The 15,468-nt window shown below is 38.7% G+C and overlaps 1 protein-coding gene across 4 annotated transcripts in view; it reads left to right on the top strand.

The window, feature by feature from the left end:
* elp2 (elongator acetyltransferase complex subunit 2) overlaps positions 1 to 15,468 on the top strand; it is a 97,133-nt gene that overhangs the window by 51,037 nt on the left and 30,628 nt on the right. For 3 of the 4 annotated variants that reach the window (XR_007956406.1, XR_007956407.1, XM_052016736.1), the window contains exons 12-15: positions 1,591 to 1,740; positions 3,458 to 3,649; positions 11,879 to 11,948; positions 13,967 to 14,068. Coding sequence is in view for 1 of the 4 variants with exons in the window: in XM_052016736.1 (XP_051872696.1) it covers positions 1,591 to 1,740; positions 3,458 to 3,649; positions 11,879 to 11,948; positions 13,967 to 14,068 (514 nt within the window). In the remaining 3 variants the exon portion in view is untranslated. The remainder of the gene's footprint in view (positions 1 to 1,590; positions 1,741 to 3,457; positions 3,650 to 11,878; positions 11,949 to 13,966; positions 14,069 to 15,468) is intronic. The other variant, XR_007956408.1, reaches the window with a different exon arrangement.

Below are 15,468 nucleotides of genomic sequence, written 5' to 3'. Positions count from 1 at the left end.
AGTAGGCCATAAGATGACTTGATCCTGCTCCACTATTCAGTAAGTTCATGGCTGATCTGATATTTGATCTCTATTTCAACTTGAAACAAAACACAACCTGGAGAGGAAAAAAACTGGAACATAGAAACTTATAATGTAATTTCATTCTATTTAATTTCTATTCTATTTTATTTCCCTTCAATCCTATTTTTAAAGTGCCTTCAGGAGAATTTCTTTTAGCCAGTACATAGATACTTGTTTACTCTTGATGGTATTTTTGATTCCAATAATAACTTCTAATGGTTATGGACTTGACATGAATTCCGTAGTTATGCATGAACTATTGAGAGTTATATAACAAGATTAAAATAAATAAATAAGTGTGTGTGTGTGTGTGTGTGTGTGTGTGTGTGTATATGTGTGTGTGTAGACCATTTCTTTCTATCCTTGGAAATCAGTTTCTTTCAAAAATGGTCCTTATTATAACAGAAAGTGTTTGGCTTCCAAAAATCTATTTGAGGATTTTACAGTTTTGCCAAATTATCATAATATGAAATGTATATGGTTGATAAAATAAATAATGGTCCCAATATTTTAAATTTGGAAGTAGAGGTGGGGTTCAGGTGCAGAATTTTCTGGGAAACTGGATGCTGTTGAATTGGTCAGAGCCTTGATCAATTTTGAACTGTCTGGAAATTGGCTAGATTGACTGTATGTCTGGCTACCATTTGAAAGAGCTAGTGGTAGATGATCTTTCAGGCTGGTCCCTGGCAGCCAGAAAAGATTACTGATCCAAGGTGATCTATGAGAGGGAGGGGGACTGGGAAAGACTGCAGGGATGGTGGTGTTATGATTGTGGAGGAGAGAGAAGGCAGGTGGTTGGGTGGAGAACATGAGAGAGGTTCTGAGTTTTCTGGGATATGGGAATGGTGGGAGGGGAAGAAATCAGGCATCTGTAGCTGATTATTTGTTTGATGATCCAGGGAACACTTCCAACTTATCCAGATCAAGAAATACTCCCTTTAACTTATTGATTTCCCAATTTTTGCTGGAAAGATACTGTTTAAATTGCTCCCAGAATATCAGAAGCAGAACCTTACTTACATGGCACAAAAAAGACCTGACACTCTAGAGTTGATCATTCAGTTTCCCTGACACTTGCTATTGTTAAATAAGATACGGGTTTGTTTGCAATGGGTTCAGTTTCACAAATTTGCCAGTTTAATTCTCCTCCCACTCCCTGACCATGTTGGGGAGGAAGATGATATAAATTTATCCTGGGGAGGATAACCCGATGAAGTGTATCATGTGGTTCACGTGACAGATGTAACTGCAGGAAAAGAAAAATACTTGACAATTGTTGATTATTCAAGTAATGTTAATTTAACTTTTCTGTTTTAGTGTTGATTTCTGTTCGTCTGATTATCTACACTATATATAAAATGCAGTGTGTTTAATTACAAAATGTTAATGTGCAGTATGTATCATTTTCATTTGTAAAGAAACTAATTTGAATTGGACTGGATATGTTTGGATATTTAAAACAACATGTTCTTCACTGCTTATACTTTCCCTGGATGTACATTATAATTCAACATCAAATGCTTTCAGGGAGAATGGAGCCCAGAAGTTGTGCTTTCCGGACATTTTGGTTCTGTCCAAGACTTGATCTGGGATCCTGAGGGAGAGTTTATTTTAAGTGTTGGTGCTGATCAGACAACTAGATTATTTGCTCCTTGGAGAAGGCCAGGATGTGACCAGGTAATCAATATGATACCATCAGCATTAGAAGTGAATGTGGTTAGAAAGACTGAGAAAAAAGAAATCTGATTCTTACAGTTCTTCAAAGTTAAGTTATCCAATTTAAAAAATGTGTACTTTTTTATTTGACAGCTTACAGTGCTTGTCTTTGACACAAATATATATTTATATCAAAACAAACTAAAGAGAAATTGACTATTATGTTAGTCTCCTGAATCCTAGTAGAATACTAATCCATTCCTGTCTCTGGCCTGCATAATGCATTCCTTGTTTTAGATTCCTCATCAGGGAGATAGCAAGGAAATGCTTGGCTGTATTTCTTCTGCTGAAGGGAAGGAAATCATAAGCTGAAGAATCATATCATTTCTGCTTTATATTTGTTGATGATTTGTAACAGTATTGACAGAATCTTGGAGCCAGGCTATTTCATCAGCCTATTAGCTTAGAAATTATATAAGAAAAGGTCCATAATTTATTTTTAAAAAATCAAAACAATTCCAAAGTTTTACTTTTAAAATTACTTGTGTTTTGTTTTTGGCTGTACTCATATTTGGCTTGTGGTTGGAAACAAGATATGTAGTAATACAAATTCTCTATTGCTTCTTAACCTCAAACCTTTATGTATTCAGGGCAACAGGTTTAATTTCTCGCAATTTGCCATTCTCGTCACAGATGTACTCCCTCCCATCTGCCAAATCTTTAACAAGCTATGTTAATGAGCTGTCCTCAGAAAATTGTGATCAGAGAGCACATTGTCATTTGGGCCTATCCACAATCTGCCAATTGCTCTTAAGAACTAAGAGAACTAAGCCACACCAACACTGGAAAATCTAAAGAAGTCCTTGCACTTGGAAAATATGTTGAAACATGTCTTGTCAGAATTAGTACTTGGACCACTGCACATAACCTATATAACTGACCTGAATACGGAAAACCAAGCACACGCTTGATAAATCGCTGGTCTCAAAAATATGTAGAACCATATTGAATGTAGATAAAATTTTTAACATGATGTGCAGTGCAAAAGACAAATTCTAAATTTAACCCTGATGCATAATGCACATAAGTTGAAAACACATAAGCCATATAAATATGTAATGAATGGAGCTGAACAGGCAAAGGAAAATTCAATAAAGGAACTGAGAGTAATTGTGATGTATCATTACAGTGTTAGTGGCTTTCAATATTACATGTAGTAAAGCAGCTTTTTCTACAAATAGAGGCAATGGAATATCAGGATCCTTAATCAAAAGACTGCAGAATAGAAATGATGGCTAGATTTTATTACTGTACTTTAAAGCAATGCCTTCACTGGAAAGAAGAATTTGTTCCAATTGGGCTCCTCAGACACATTAAAAATAGTCCAAATGTTTCACATGACAGCACTGCAGAAATAGGAAATTTAAGAAAAGCTGAAGGGAATTTATGAAAACAGGTATTTGAGACTTGAGGATGATGTGGAATATAGCAAGTACTTTAATTTGGAGAGAGAATTTCAGGTGGCAAAAACATATGACTGAACGGCTTTTGACTGTGAAGTGGAGGGAAAAAGTAACAAGCGATATGGGGTTTAAAGGAACAAAAGATTGATGATTAAAGTACTTGGGTGTTAGGCAATGACATTTTCATTCATAGCAGTTTCCTTCCAATCTTACTATTGCTGGCACAGTTAGATTCAACTGATTATTTGTATACTGGCAACTTTATTTTTTTATAGGTGACCTGGCATGAAATTGCACGACCACAAATACATGGATATGACATGCAGTGTTTAACTATGATCGGTCGTTTTCAATTTGTTTCTGGTGCTGATGAGAAAGTGCTTCGAGTATTCACTGCCACTAAGAATTTTGTAGAAAATTTCAGTTCGATTACCTCTGCACCACTTGAGGACATGCTTTCAGCAAAAGTAAGTACACTGAATATTGATCGTAATTAGTAGTTAAATAACTTATTTATCTTTTGGACATAGAAGACTACCATTTCTCTTGATTTTGCTTAAAAGTTCTTGATTTAGAAGACTAGTTTGCATTCCTTGATTTTATTGTACAGAAGGATATTATCTTCAGTATTTTATTTTTTTGTGGACTTAGTCATGGTCATATTGAAATACAACTGCTTTTTATCATACAGTGGTCTGCTTCCTTATATTATGGAATGTGGAAGTACAAAAAAGGAATTTTGTCCCTTCAGATTTCTGGATCATGCAGAATAAAACCTGCATTCAGTTTAATCTTATTCATTGCCAAATTCCTTTCTTTTACCAGCAACTCTAAATCCCTTGGAAAAGATTGTTGTCAAGTTTAGTTTATTGTCATATGCATAAGTACAGTGAAGTACAGATCCAATGCAAAACTTGCTTGCAGCAGTATCACTGGCACGTAGATTCAGACAACACACAGAACATAAATTATACAAGACAGTGATGAAAAAGACTGCAATACAAAACACTAGTACAAAAACACAATTAGAAACCAGTCTGTGGTAGTGCAAGGGATGGTTTGTAGTGTTTCTTTGTTGAGTTAGTGATTAGGGTTTTTCAGGTCAGTTTAAGAACGTGATGTTTGTAGGAAAGCGGGTGTTCCTGAACCTGGTGGTGTGGAACTTCTGTACCTCCTGCCCGACTACAGCAGTAAGAAGAGGGCATGGCCCTGATGGTGGGGATCCTTGATGATAGATGCTGCCGCCTTGAAGCAGCACCTCATGTAGATGCTTTTGTTGGTGGGGAGGGCTGTTCCTGTCTTGGACAGGGCTGTGTTCACTGCTCTCTGCAGCCTCTTGCTTTCCCGTGCGTTGGAGTTGCTGTAGGGCATGGTGCAACCAGTAAGGATACTTCCTACAGTGCATCTGCCAAAGTATTTGGTGAGATGCCAAATCCCCTTAAGCTTCTAAAAAAAAAGTTGAGGCGCTGGCGCGCCTTCTTCATGATTACATCTATCATCAGTTGATTTCCCACATTGTAAGAACCCTTTAATACAAGCAGCTTTTCTCTGAGCTTCCCTACCACTGAGTCTGTGATCATCTTAAATTAACACTGGCTTCGTAACGCCATTAAAGTTTATAACTCCACATGCATTTTTATTCTAATTATATGTAGTTTTTGATAACACTGAACCAAGAAATTACATTTTTTCCAGCATTTAGCTGCAGATCTGCTCATTCAGTGGGTGCCTCGGTGGTGACACCGTTGGCAGCATGTCATTGCTGGGAGCTTTGAGCTTAATATAGGTTAGTCAAGTGGGAGTTGGTTGAGGGTGGTGGTGGTGGATGGAGATCAAGGACTGCAGGACAGGAGGCAAACATGTGCCCATCTAAGAAGACGATATATTCACATTGTCTTCAGACACACTGTGTCTTACTTGGACCTGTGAAAAGTAATGTTTTCACGGGCTCATGTTTTTAAAGGCAGTCATCACAAAGGGTATGTGACATCCTGTGGGATGATCTCCAGCCACTCTCCGGTGTCTGGACCGCTGTCCCTGTTGAGGTACAGATGACGATGACTCTCAAGTTCCTGGCCGCTGGATTTTTTTTTCCAAGTGGCAATTTCAAGTTCTGTACCACATTTCTCAATTTGCTGCTCACTGCAGCGTAAAAGAAGTCAGAAAGGCACAAAGGAATAATTTTGCCTTTTTTAATTTCCATGGAGACAAGGTGGCATCGCAGACATTGTGGTTTACTAGTATCACTGCCTTTCCGGGAATGCAGGCAGGCACAGACTGCACTCCTGTCCATAAGGACTCCGAGTCATAACCTGAACCTTTTCACAAGTAGGAAGAATTTCCACTCCCGAAACGCACGGCTGGTCATTGGTCATGAGATGAATTTCTTGACAGTCAGTGCCATATCTCATGCAGCACCCATGATTCCTTCATCCTGAACAAGTCTGCACTGTAAGACGTTTTCAGTGGGAGTACTGCAAAGCAAGATGGATCCTGAGGTACAAGGGCTACCTCATGAGCTATTTATCTCTCTTGGGGTGCCCATGGCTGCATGGCTCCCAACTTGCTCCCCGACTTGATGCTTGAGCTCTTGCTCAAAATGAAGCAGGCAGTGGAAATTATGGTCCTGCCAAAAGTTTACTCTCTTGGCCTTTTTATGATCAGAGATGTTGTGGGACAAGTGAAAAGTATTTAACCAATTTAAAAAAAAGTAGAAAATGGAAAAAAAAGCCATTTAATAACATGTTCAAGTTTTATTAATCAATTAATATCAATAATATTAATTAAACTAACGTAGCAAAAAACGCACCTTCACTTACTTCCTTATTGAAGGTCTGTGACTCCAGTCAAATGAATGTCATGGCTAGATGCACTAGCCATGACCTGAAGCTGAGGGACCAGATATGAAGTGTGTCTCTGTACCTTATGCAATGCTCCTGGACTCACTGGTGGTCAGAGCGGAGTGGCGTCAGATCTGGAATCCTTTGAACTCCTGGCCAATATCTGTAGTGGCTATTTGGCAGTTGTAGCAGTTGAGAGTAATGCACATAACTAAATATTTATCGGTTTAGTTCTGAATGAATGGAAATGAGGAGCTAACATTCAACCTATGAATTCTACAATTACTTAGCAATGAAAAATCCTCATGATTCTCTACTTGAGGTTCATTTTATGCCATTGTACCATTTGCCCATTTCAGGGCACACCTTGGGAGACAATGATTGAATGGATTAGTGGTAGAAGCACTTTGTTTTGCTCAGTTTACAGAAATTGGAAATGATTCTTGTGTCACAATTTCCTGCAGAAATGATCATTTCTCACTAATGCCATCTCACCTATTTCTGTCTCTTTCTGAAATCCTGCATAATGGAAGATTTATGAGGATGGACAGAGTAGAGCAGGTGTTTGATTTCACCACCTGTCCTTCCTCATACTTCACAGCCTCTTGAAGGAGTCCCCACCTCATGTTGTCAGAATAAGAACTGTAAGTATAGGCAAAACTGGGGATGAGAACTGTGAGGTAGTAATCAATTTCACAGTGGAGTTTGCACACACTCATTGCAGTTAAAGTATTTCATTATGTAGTCTGTTGCAATGAGGTCATAATTTTTATGGGAAAACCTCACTTAGTGTCAAGAAGCAGTCAAGGTTTTATTTGAGCATGTTCACTTGAATGACATTAGTCACCTTTCTAGGTAAGGCATCACTGCGCCAAAACAGCAGCTGCCATAGCAGTGTGACTTCTGTACTGTAAGGTATGCCATTTGCCCTCACACAAGAAAACACTTCAATAGTTCTTGAGTCTTGAAAATCATTTGTAAGATCGTGGCACCAAATAATAGATAAATGGAAGATCTTGCCAATTGTCTCAAGGTACATTCCCAAGAACCTTTCCATTTTAACAACATTGGAAATGGGTTTCCATGTCCACATGCTACATTGTAGTATCCTCTATGTGGATGCAGTCTGGTTGCTCAAGGGTTGCCCCCTCTACCCCTTTTTCTTTGAGTTTTCACAGTGCCCTAAATGACCAACAGAAAGCTCTTACCTTTGAAAGGATCAGCTTAAGACTGTTGAAGGGGCCTTCTGGGATTGTTGGCTCTTGTGCTTGTGTGAGGAATGTACCTGAGAGGCTGTGGTTCAAATTGAATTGGTGCTCTTGTGACTTCAATGTACTGTGCCGCATATAAGGGCATTGAGTGGACAATGATATACTGAGACCCAGACTGCACCACCAGTGTTTCAGGTCCAGAACAGGAGTTGAGCCAGGTGGCAAACTTGGAGTGACAGGTACCTGGTCCCTGCTGTCTCCACTCTCTCCTGTGATGTTGGCTCTCTGCATAATCTATGCAAGATTCAGCTCTCAATTAAAAGATGTGTGAGTATAGAGAGTAGGCCTCCATTTTTGCAGAAGGGTGATGAGTTCCCATGTGCCAAGTCTCTGCTCCTGTAACAAAAAAAGCAATCTGCTCATATGTGCCATCTTGCTGGTCATGCAAGAGAGCAATCTGCTAATATGCAGCATCGCTCTGTTGTGGAAAACAGCTAGCTGATTGAAAGAAGGCATCCTGTTGCTGCTGGAAAACCACAGGCTGCTCCATGGGTTCCTTCCTTGTGTCCATTGAACACAGTAATCTGCTCACAACATTGTAGTTGTTGCTACATGGTAGACCCCAGCCCACGCCAGAACTTAGGTGACAGCATACAGAGGTAGATAGACTTTGCGTGGCCTCCATCTTTGCTTGCATGGCACTGAACCCTTTGAACCCATGTAGGCTCTGTCTTGCTCACTCTTTCCCGCTTGCTGTCTCCCACTCTCTCCCACACTCTCTCTCTATCTCCCTCTAACTATCTCTATCTCTCTCCACTTTTTTTCTTTGCCCCAGTCCCCTGCGGCCTTGCTCTCCTCCATGTCAGTCCTCAGTATGTATTCCTTCTGTCTGGCTGCTATGCATGTCTGCCTTTAAGGGTCGTTGCCTTTCTGTTACTGCTGTGCACCAATTCTGCTGCATTGAGTGTAGGCTTCTTGAAAACTGCTGAGTTCATGTGTTAAACTTCTTTGTAAGTGTAACCACCCAAATGATGTTTCAAACATGTCTTTGGTCAATTTTGCAATTTTTTCTTTGACAGGTCCTGATTTTCCACTGGACCTAAATGTTCTGATATTTTGGTGCACTGAAAGTAGGTGGCATCCAATTTCTGGCTTAATATTTATTAACCACGGGACTGCAGAGATTCAAAGGAAATGCAGGAAAAAAATAATTAAATGCCTGAGAGGAGAAAGAAAATGAGATGTTGTGTTAGAAGAACGATGTTGGGGAGAAAGGATTGTGCTGAGTGAGCTGCCTTCCTCAACCATTGCAGTCCTTCTGTCAAAGTTATACCCACAGTGGTGTTAAATAGAGAATGTCAGGATTTAGACCCGGTGATGATGAAGGAAAGGCAATATATTTCCAGTTCAAGCTGGTATATGACATGCAGAGGTAACTGCAGGTGGCAGTGTCTCCGTACACCTGGATCCTTTGTCCTTCTAGTGGTAGAAGTCATAGTTTTGTGAGCTTCTGCTAGAATAGCCTTGGAGAAGGGCAGGGGGAATGAATGTCTGGAGTAGTAAATGGGTTTTTGATCAAATTGCTTTGTTCTGGATGCTGTGAGCTTGTGTTGTCTGATCTGCATTCATCCAAACAAGTGTCCCGTCACAGCCTTAACATGTGTTGTAGATGGTGAAGTGCATCATTTTCTGTAGGGTACCTAACGTTTGATATGCTCTTGTGGCTGATGTATTTCAGTTTTGGTGAGCACCCCACTTCCTGCCCCAACCTCCCCCTTCCTCCCCCCCACCCCCAAGAATGTCGATAAGATATCTTAATTAGTCACACGTACATCGAAACACACAGTGAAATGCACCTTTTGTGTAGAGTGTTCTGGGGAGCAGCCCGCAAATGTCACCATGCTTCCGGCGCCAACGTAGCATGCCCACAACTTCCTAAGTGCTTGGCCTCTCACCTGTTGAAGATGATCGTTGACTGGCACTTTTGTGGGATGGAGAAAATCCAGCAGCCAATTTGTGCACAGCACCACTGAGGGCCTGCTACTCTGACTGTGTAGTACATCCTCAGTATTGACCTGGAAAGTTAACTTAGGTTTTTGCACACAGGGCTCTGAAGTTAGATTGAAGTCCATGAGTTCTAATTGAGGCAAAAGTGTTACCAACTGAGTCTCAATTGACAGACTTGCTCAAGATCAATCAACTGACCAAGTGAAATACTGAACTACTACCAAAACAGTGGAGCAGAAGCCAGAATAAAATAGTGTTGAATCAGTCTCACATGCACGATGGACCATACTGTTGTTCTCTACCAAGTTCTTATTCAGATGTGGGAGAAGTATTCAGTACCTTACTCTCTAAGTCTAATTGGGTGTTCTGCTGAAGTAATAATCTGAAGGTCAGTGATGCATAACCTGCACTTAGGATAACAAGAGTCACTTGGGATTCAGGTGTTCGTCATTGTTGGTCATCTGTGTTTCAAAGAACTCCTCTAATGTGCATTGTTGGTGCAGGCATGTGTGGTCTGCTGGACCTTGTATGCTGTCACCAATTTGAGTAGGTGTCTAACAATGCTCGTTGGACAAGTCAAATGAGCTAATGTTGAAACAGGATGGTATCATGAAGCCATGTTGTTCCTGTTGGGTCCTGGTTCTGCGATTCCAATGGTCAAACTTACAGGGGTCAGAAGCTGCTTATGATTATTGCGACTGAACAGCACCCTAAGGTTCTGTGGCTCGTGGCAAAGCTTCCATAAAGTGATTGAGCCCTGGATGAAATGTTGCTCTACTGTCCAAAATAATTATGTGATAAACAACAGTTATAGATTGTGGGCAGAAATTGAAGATACTTGAAGAAAGGAAAATTATTTGAAAGGGCTATTTAAAGGGAGAATCTGATATGGATGTTGATACTAAGTCGCCCAGTTTTTCAGTTAATGCCTTCACACGACCACTGGAAGTAAAATCAACCTTGAATTTGACATTAATTATTGTAAAATCCATTTTTTGTCAAAAACCCATAATCTTCAGGCATATTCAATCAAGGAAAAACACTGATGCTCAGTCATTTGTAAAGATGTGATGATATTTATAGTCATAAGGGGTAAGGATGTCTTTTGGCCATATTCCCACTGAACCTGAATGAGTACAAGTCAGTTTAATACCACTGTTGTCAGTCAACTGGTCATATCTCTGTTTTCTTTCCGACAGAATAAATGTTATCCTTCTAAGGAATTTCCTGGACATTACAAATTTCACACTTGTATTCCATTAGGAACTAAAAACATTGTTTGAGAATCAAAGTGGCTTTTTTTTAAATTGGAATTTTTATTTGAATGTTTTTGTGTTCTGTGCACTAAAAGAGTGAAAACTGAAACTTGCTCTGACCTGCCTGACATTTATTTAATGGTTAAGCTTTTGCATTAAAGTAACCTGTTGTATTTGTCTGATCAAGTATTGTGCATCTGAAATGTAGCTTATCTATGAAGCTTTACTTCCTGGTAATTTCATTTCATTAGTCAGAGTAATGACTTGTTTAATTGAAATCTTATATCTTTGTTATTCCTTAAATGATGATTATAATTGGTTAGTCTGAAGTGTAGGAAGAGAAGTTGTTCAGTCCCTCTCACTATTCTTCTAATGTAGACTGCAATTTTTCCCTATTCTAATACCCAGTTGACTGATTTCTAAAATTGTTTCTGTCGTCTTAACTGGAAAACCATTTTAGGTATTGATTGCATTATTCTTTGTGGGGGTGCTTTCTAGCATAAGCCTAAGGTTGTCCTTTTTCAATTGTGCCTATGGACTGTAGTCATATGTACTCACATAGTAACAAAATAATATTCCATTTTTTTTCCTTTTTTTTGATTTCTGCGTATTTTAAACTTATAATATGTTAGCAACCTGTTCTTAAGTATTTCGCTTAACTCAGAGATTGTCAACAATCCATCAGTTGACTTAATTGCGTGTGGGTAAAAAGTTTAGTTTCAGTTTATAAGTCAGCTCGGGTAAGTCAAAATTTATTGAAGGTGTTTTTTTTAAATGTGTCAATAAATGAATTATCAAGAGAATGTACGTTCTCAGCCCCCAGACGAGCAAAACGCTGATGATCTTGTGAGATCTAATTTGAAAGCCAACCATGTGAGCTGTAAATGTAAATCAAAATAAAATCAAAGAAATAAAAACAGAAAATGCTGGAAACATATAGCAGGCTAGTTCTGACAAAGGATCCTGAACCTGAAACATTAACTGTTTCTCCTTCCACAGAGCCCGTCTGACCTGCTGAGTGTTTTTAGCATTTTCTCTTTTTATGCTGACTGTAAATGTTGAAAACTGCCTGAGAGGTGTAGGGTTTTGAAACTAATTATAGATGTGTGGGTAGGTAGATTAATTGGCCACTATAAATTGCTGCTGGTGTGTAGGTGAGTGGTAGAGGGAAATTGAAGAGAATGTGGGGAGAATAAAAAAATTGGGATTCATGTAGGATTAATGGAAATGGCTGACTCATGGTTGGTGTGGACCAGGTGGGCCAAAGGGCCTGTTTCTGTGCTGCATCTCTCTGACTGTCCACCATTTGTTTTACTTTGTGATATCAATGTTGCACCTATTGTGAGCAATTACTGATTTTTATTTCTGTGATTTTATTCCAGTTAGGTAATGAAATCCCTGAAGGTGCCAGTGTACCTGCTTTAGGATTGTCAAATAAGGCAGTTTTTCAAGGTACTTTTTTCTATCTTAAGCTATAAGTCTTGGTGGAGTGTGTGTTTGTGTGTGGGGGGGGGGGGGGCGTTATTTAATTAACCTCTGCCACTTTGGTTGTGATGCCCAGTATATCCTCAGTCATTTGCTTTTGGGCCCTGAGCCAATAGTCAAACTTCATATCCCATCCTTTGCTAAGATGGTGTACTTTCTTTAAGGTAACATAACCTGTCTCTGCTCAGTTACGTTACATCAGAAGCTCTGTTAACACTTGCATGACTGTGTGATTCTAAAGTATCACTGCTCTTTATACTAGCTAGGTAGCTTCACAGGGCTCTTCTACCCCAGGCTATTTCCTGCTCAGTCTCATCACCAGCTGCTAATGGCTCACAAAGCTCCAATAAATCTTGTTAACAAATGAGATTTTGAACTAAGTAGTTGGGTGAGACCTCTGGAAAGGTTGTGTGAGTTAAAACATCAAGGATGAAACAATTATGTGGGATAGCAAAATGGGTAGTGATCCCCAGGGTCTGTCAGGACCAAAAACAGAGCAGGATACTCAACTTTCAGAAGAGATGTACAAAATGGGAAAGGTGCAAGGGTGCCCTGATAATAGAGTAGGGTAAAGACAGTAGAAGAAAAGCATCATAACCCACAACTGCAACAAGTAGGATTAATTTGGGTGGAAAATATGGATGGGAGTTTCCTATGAGCCCCAAACAGGTGTGACTGTCGGGAAGGGAAATAAATCAGGAAATAAGATGCACATATATTAAGCAAAATACAATAATCACTGAGGACTTTAATCTAAATATAGACTGGGCAAACCATTTTAGAGTAATTGTGCAAAGGTCGAATCCAGGAACCGGTACATAAGAGTTGATTTTCCTATCCAGTAGGTTGAGGAAACAATGAACAACAGGCTATTTTAGATATAGTACTGTGCAATGAGGAATGGTTAATTATTAATGTAGTTGTTTAAGGGACTGATCATAATATGATACAGTTGAAAATGAAGATTGAAAGTGATTTAGTTCAACCTGAAACAAGAATCTTAAATATAAAAAAATGAACAATGAAGGTATGAGACGTGAGTTGGCTATGGTGTATTTGAAACTATATTAAAAGTTTTCACAGTAAATCGGTAAAGCCAATGTTTAAGAAAACTTAGAAAAGTTTAAGAAAACTTTTCGCTTTATAAATTCTCTTGCTTGCCTCCTACAATGCCAGTGAAGTATTAGAGTCAAAAGTGGATCTGTGGGCTCTGATAATGTATATAGACGACTTTACAAAATGCCTGAGTCTAGACCAGGCTAAACAATAATGGCATGCATCACAGTGAATACCAATCTCATTATGCCCACCGTGTCGCCTTGTGTTCATCGAAAGTGATCACAAGCAGGAACCAGGCATGATTTTCATTCAAGATTCCTATCCTCTCATTTCTCAGCTTTAACTCATTTTCATTGGCAACATTCCCCTATGCCATCTTTGGATACCAACTGCTTCTAATGACATCACTGACCTGAGTGCATCAGCTATATAAGTAGAAATTTGCAGTTAAGCCAGAAGCATTAACCTTTGACGCTCACTCCAGCATTAACTGGCCTAAAATACACTGCTCAGTTATTATTGCATTTTCTGTCTTTGTGCAGTGTAACTGCATTGCAGCTGTTCGAGTGATTGCTGCTCATGTAAATGAGTCTCAGTGCTATACTAGATTTCTCTTTCAAAAAAGTTCTGAAATTAGTGAGATGTTGTTAGGCATCGTCATCTTCACAGTGCAAGTGTACAAGCATATAAAATTATGCTATCTTGCTATAATAATTGCGCACAACCTTAAATGCTTTCTAAACTAAACATCATTTAATTTAAGTCAGTTTTTAAAGTTTCCATCTTGAATGTATTCAAGAAGGTAAAATGCAGTTTTAAGGAACTTATAGTTTAAGTTAAGTATCGTTAGATACACCTAAATCATCTGATTTTTCTTTAAAGAATATAATTTGTTTAATAGGATAATTTAAATTTCTTTTGTTCAGGAGATATAGATGCCAATGCAAGTAAAATGGATCCAAGTGCATTGCCTCTCAGTGTTGCTGACCAATATCCCCAGACTTACTTTCAGCCAATCAACCTTACAGGTACATGATTCTACTAGCTCAAGAAGGTTATTCCTAAAATTTGAGGCGAGTTTTAAATTTAAAACTAAAATGGAATTTAAGATGTTTTGCTGCCATGTTATGAATATCTGGATGTTTTGAAGGTATGGCATAAAACTTGGTTAAACAACCAAGATCCTTACTACTTTCTTCTGAGAGTTTTATTAATGGTCATATTGGATTTTCCCAGTTTCTAATTTAAACTTCATATCTAATTACAGCTCTTTTTTGAATGATATACATTTGTGATCAAAGTAAATTATTTTCAGCTTTCAATTTTGCTTAAGTTTCATCTTTATGAGAACACACTTGAATAAAACTGTTAAAGTGAATGTAAAGTTTTATATCGTAAAACATATTGTGGTGTGATTGATAAATATGATTAAGTTGTTTTTGTATGATTATAGCAAAATATCCTATGATGCTTCTCAGTGGTGTTCTGAGAGAACTTAAGCAAAGGAGATATAGTCAGGGGTGGGATGTTGGCCAAAATCTTGGTCACAAAAGGGGGTTTTAAGGACTTCAATGAAAGTGATTAAGATGATAAAATGGAAAGTTTTAGGAAGGAAATAACAAAACTTGAGATCTAGATAATAAAAACTGACAGCAGTAATGTGATGAAAAGTGGGAATATAACAGAAAGTAGAATAAGGGGTACAGAATTTTTGAGGAATGAACTGGTAAGGCTGGAAGAAGTTAAGAGTCGAGATACAGGAAATAGTTTAAACAGAAGGATCAGAATTTTAATTCAAGTTAATGAGGGATGAAGAGTCAATGGAAATTTGCCATAAGGAGAACTTGCTGTGGGATTGAATATGGACAGCAGAATATTTGATGTGTTGAAATTTATGGAAAGTAGAGGACAAAATTTTAATGAATGCTGTAACATTTAGAGACTCTGCAGATTATGAAAGGATAAGGCCAGGAATGTGTTCTTGCAGGCTCTAGGGGTAACTGCAGGGCAGGATGGAAAGCTAAGGTGGAGGTGATCTAGCTAGTACAAAAACAGAGAAGACACAATGAACCTTTATAAAGCACAGGTTTGGCCACAGTTGGAGTATTGTGGCTAATTCTGGGAGCCACATTTAAAAGGCTTTAGAGAGGGTGAAGGTTTACTAAAATGATTCCAGTTTAAGCAGTTTGCATAAGTCTTCCTGTTAGTTCGCCATGTCTCAAGTTGCTGATGCTAAACAGTTTGTGACCTTCCAAATTAAGGTGAGCAAGGTGTGTAAATTATGCTCTTTGTAAACTCATAGGTCTGCAAAATTCTAATAGGAGCAGTCAGTGAGTGAGAAAAATATTTGGCCCACATTGCAGTTTGATCCTCATGATATAATTACATTGGTTTCATATGACTCATTGTTTTCCACTAATTTCCTGCA

This window comes from Pristis pectinata, chromosome 5, assembly GCF_009764475.1.
Source record: "Pristis pectinata isolate sPriPec2 chromosome 5, sPriPec2.1.pri, whole genome shotgun sequence".
NCBI lineage: Eukaryota > Metazoa > Chordata > Chondrichthyes > Rhinopristiformes > Pristidae > Pristis > Pristis pectinata.
This window is presented reverse-complemented; position numbering and strand designations above follow the sequence as displayed.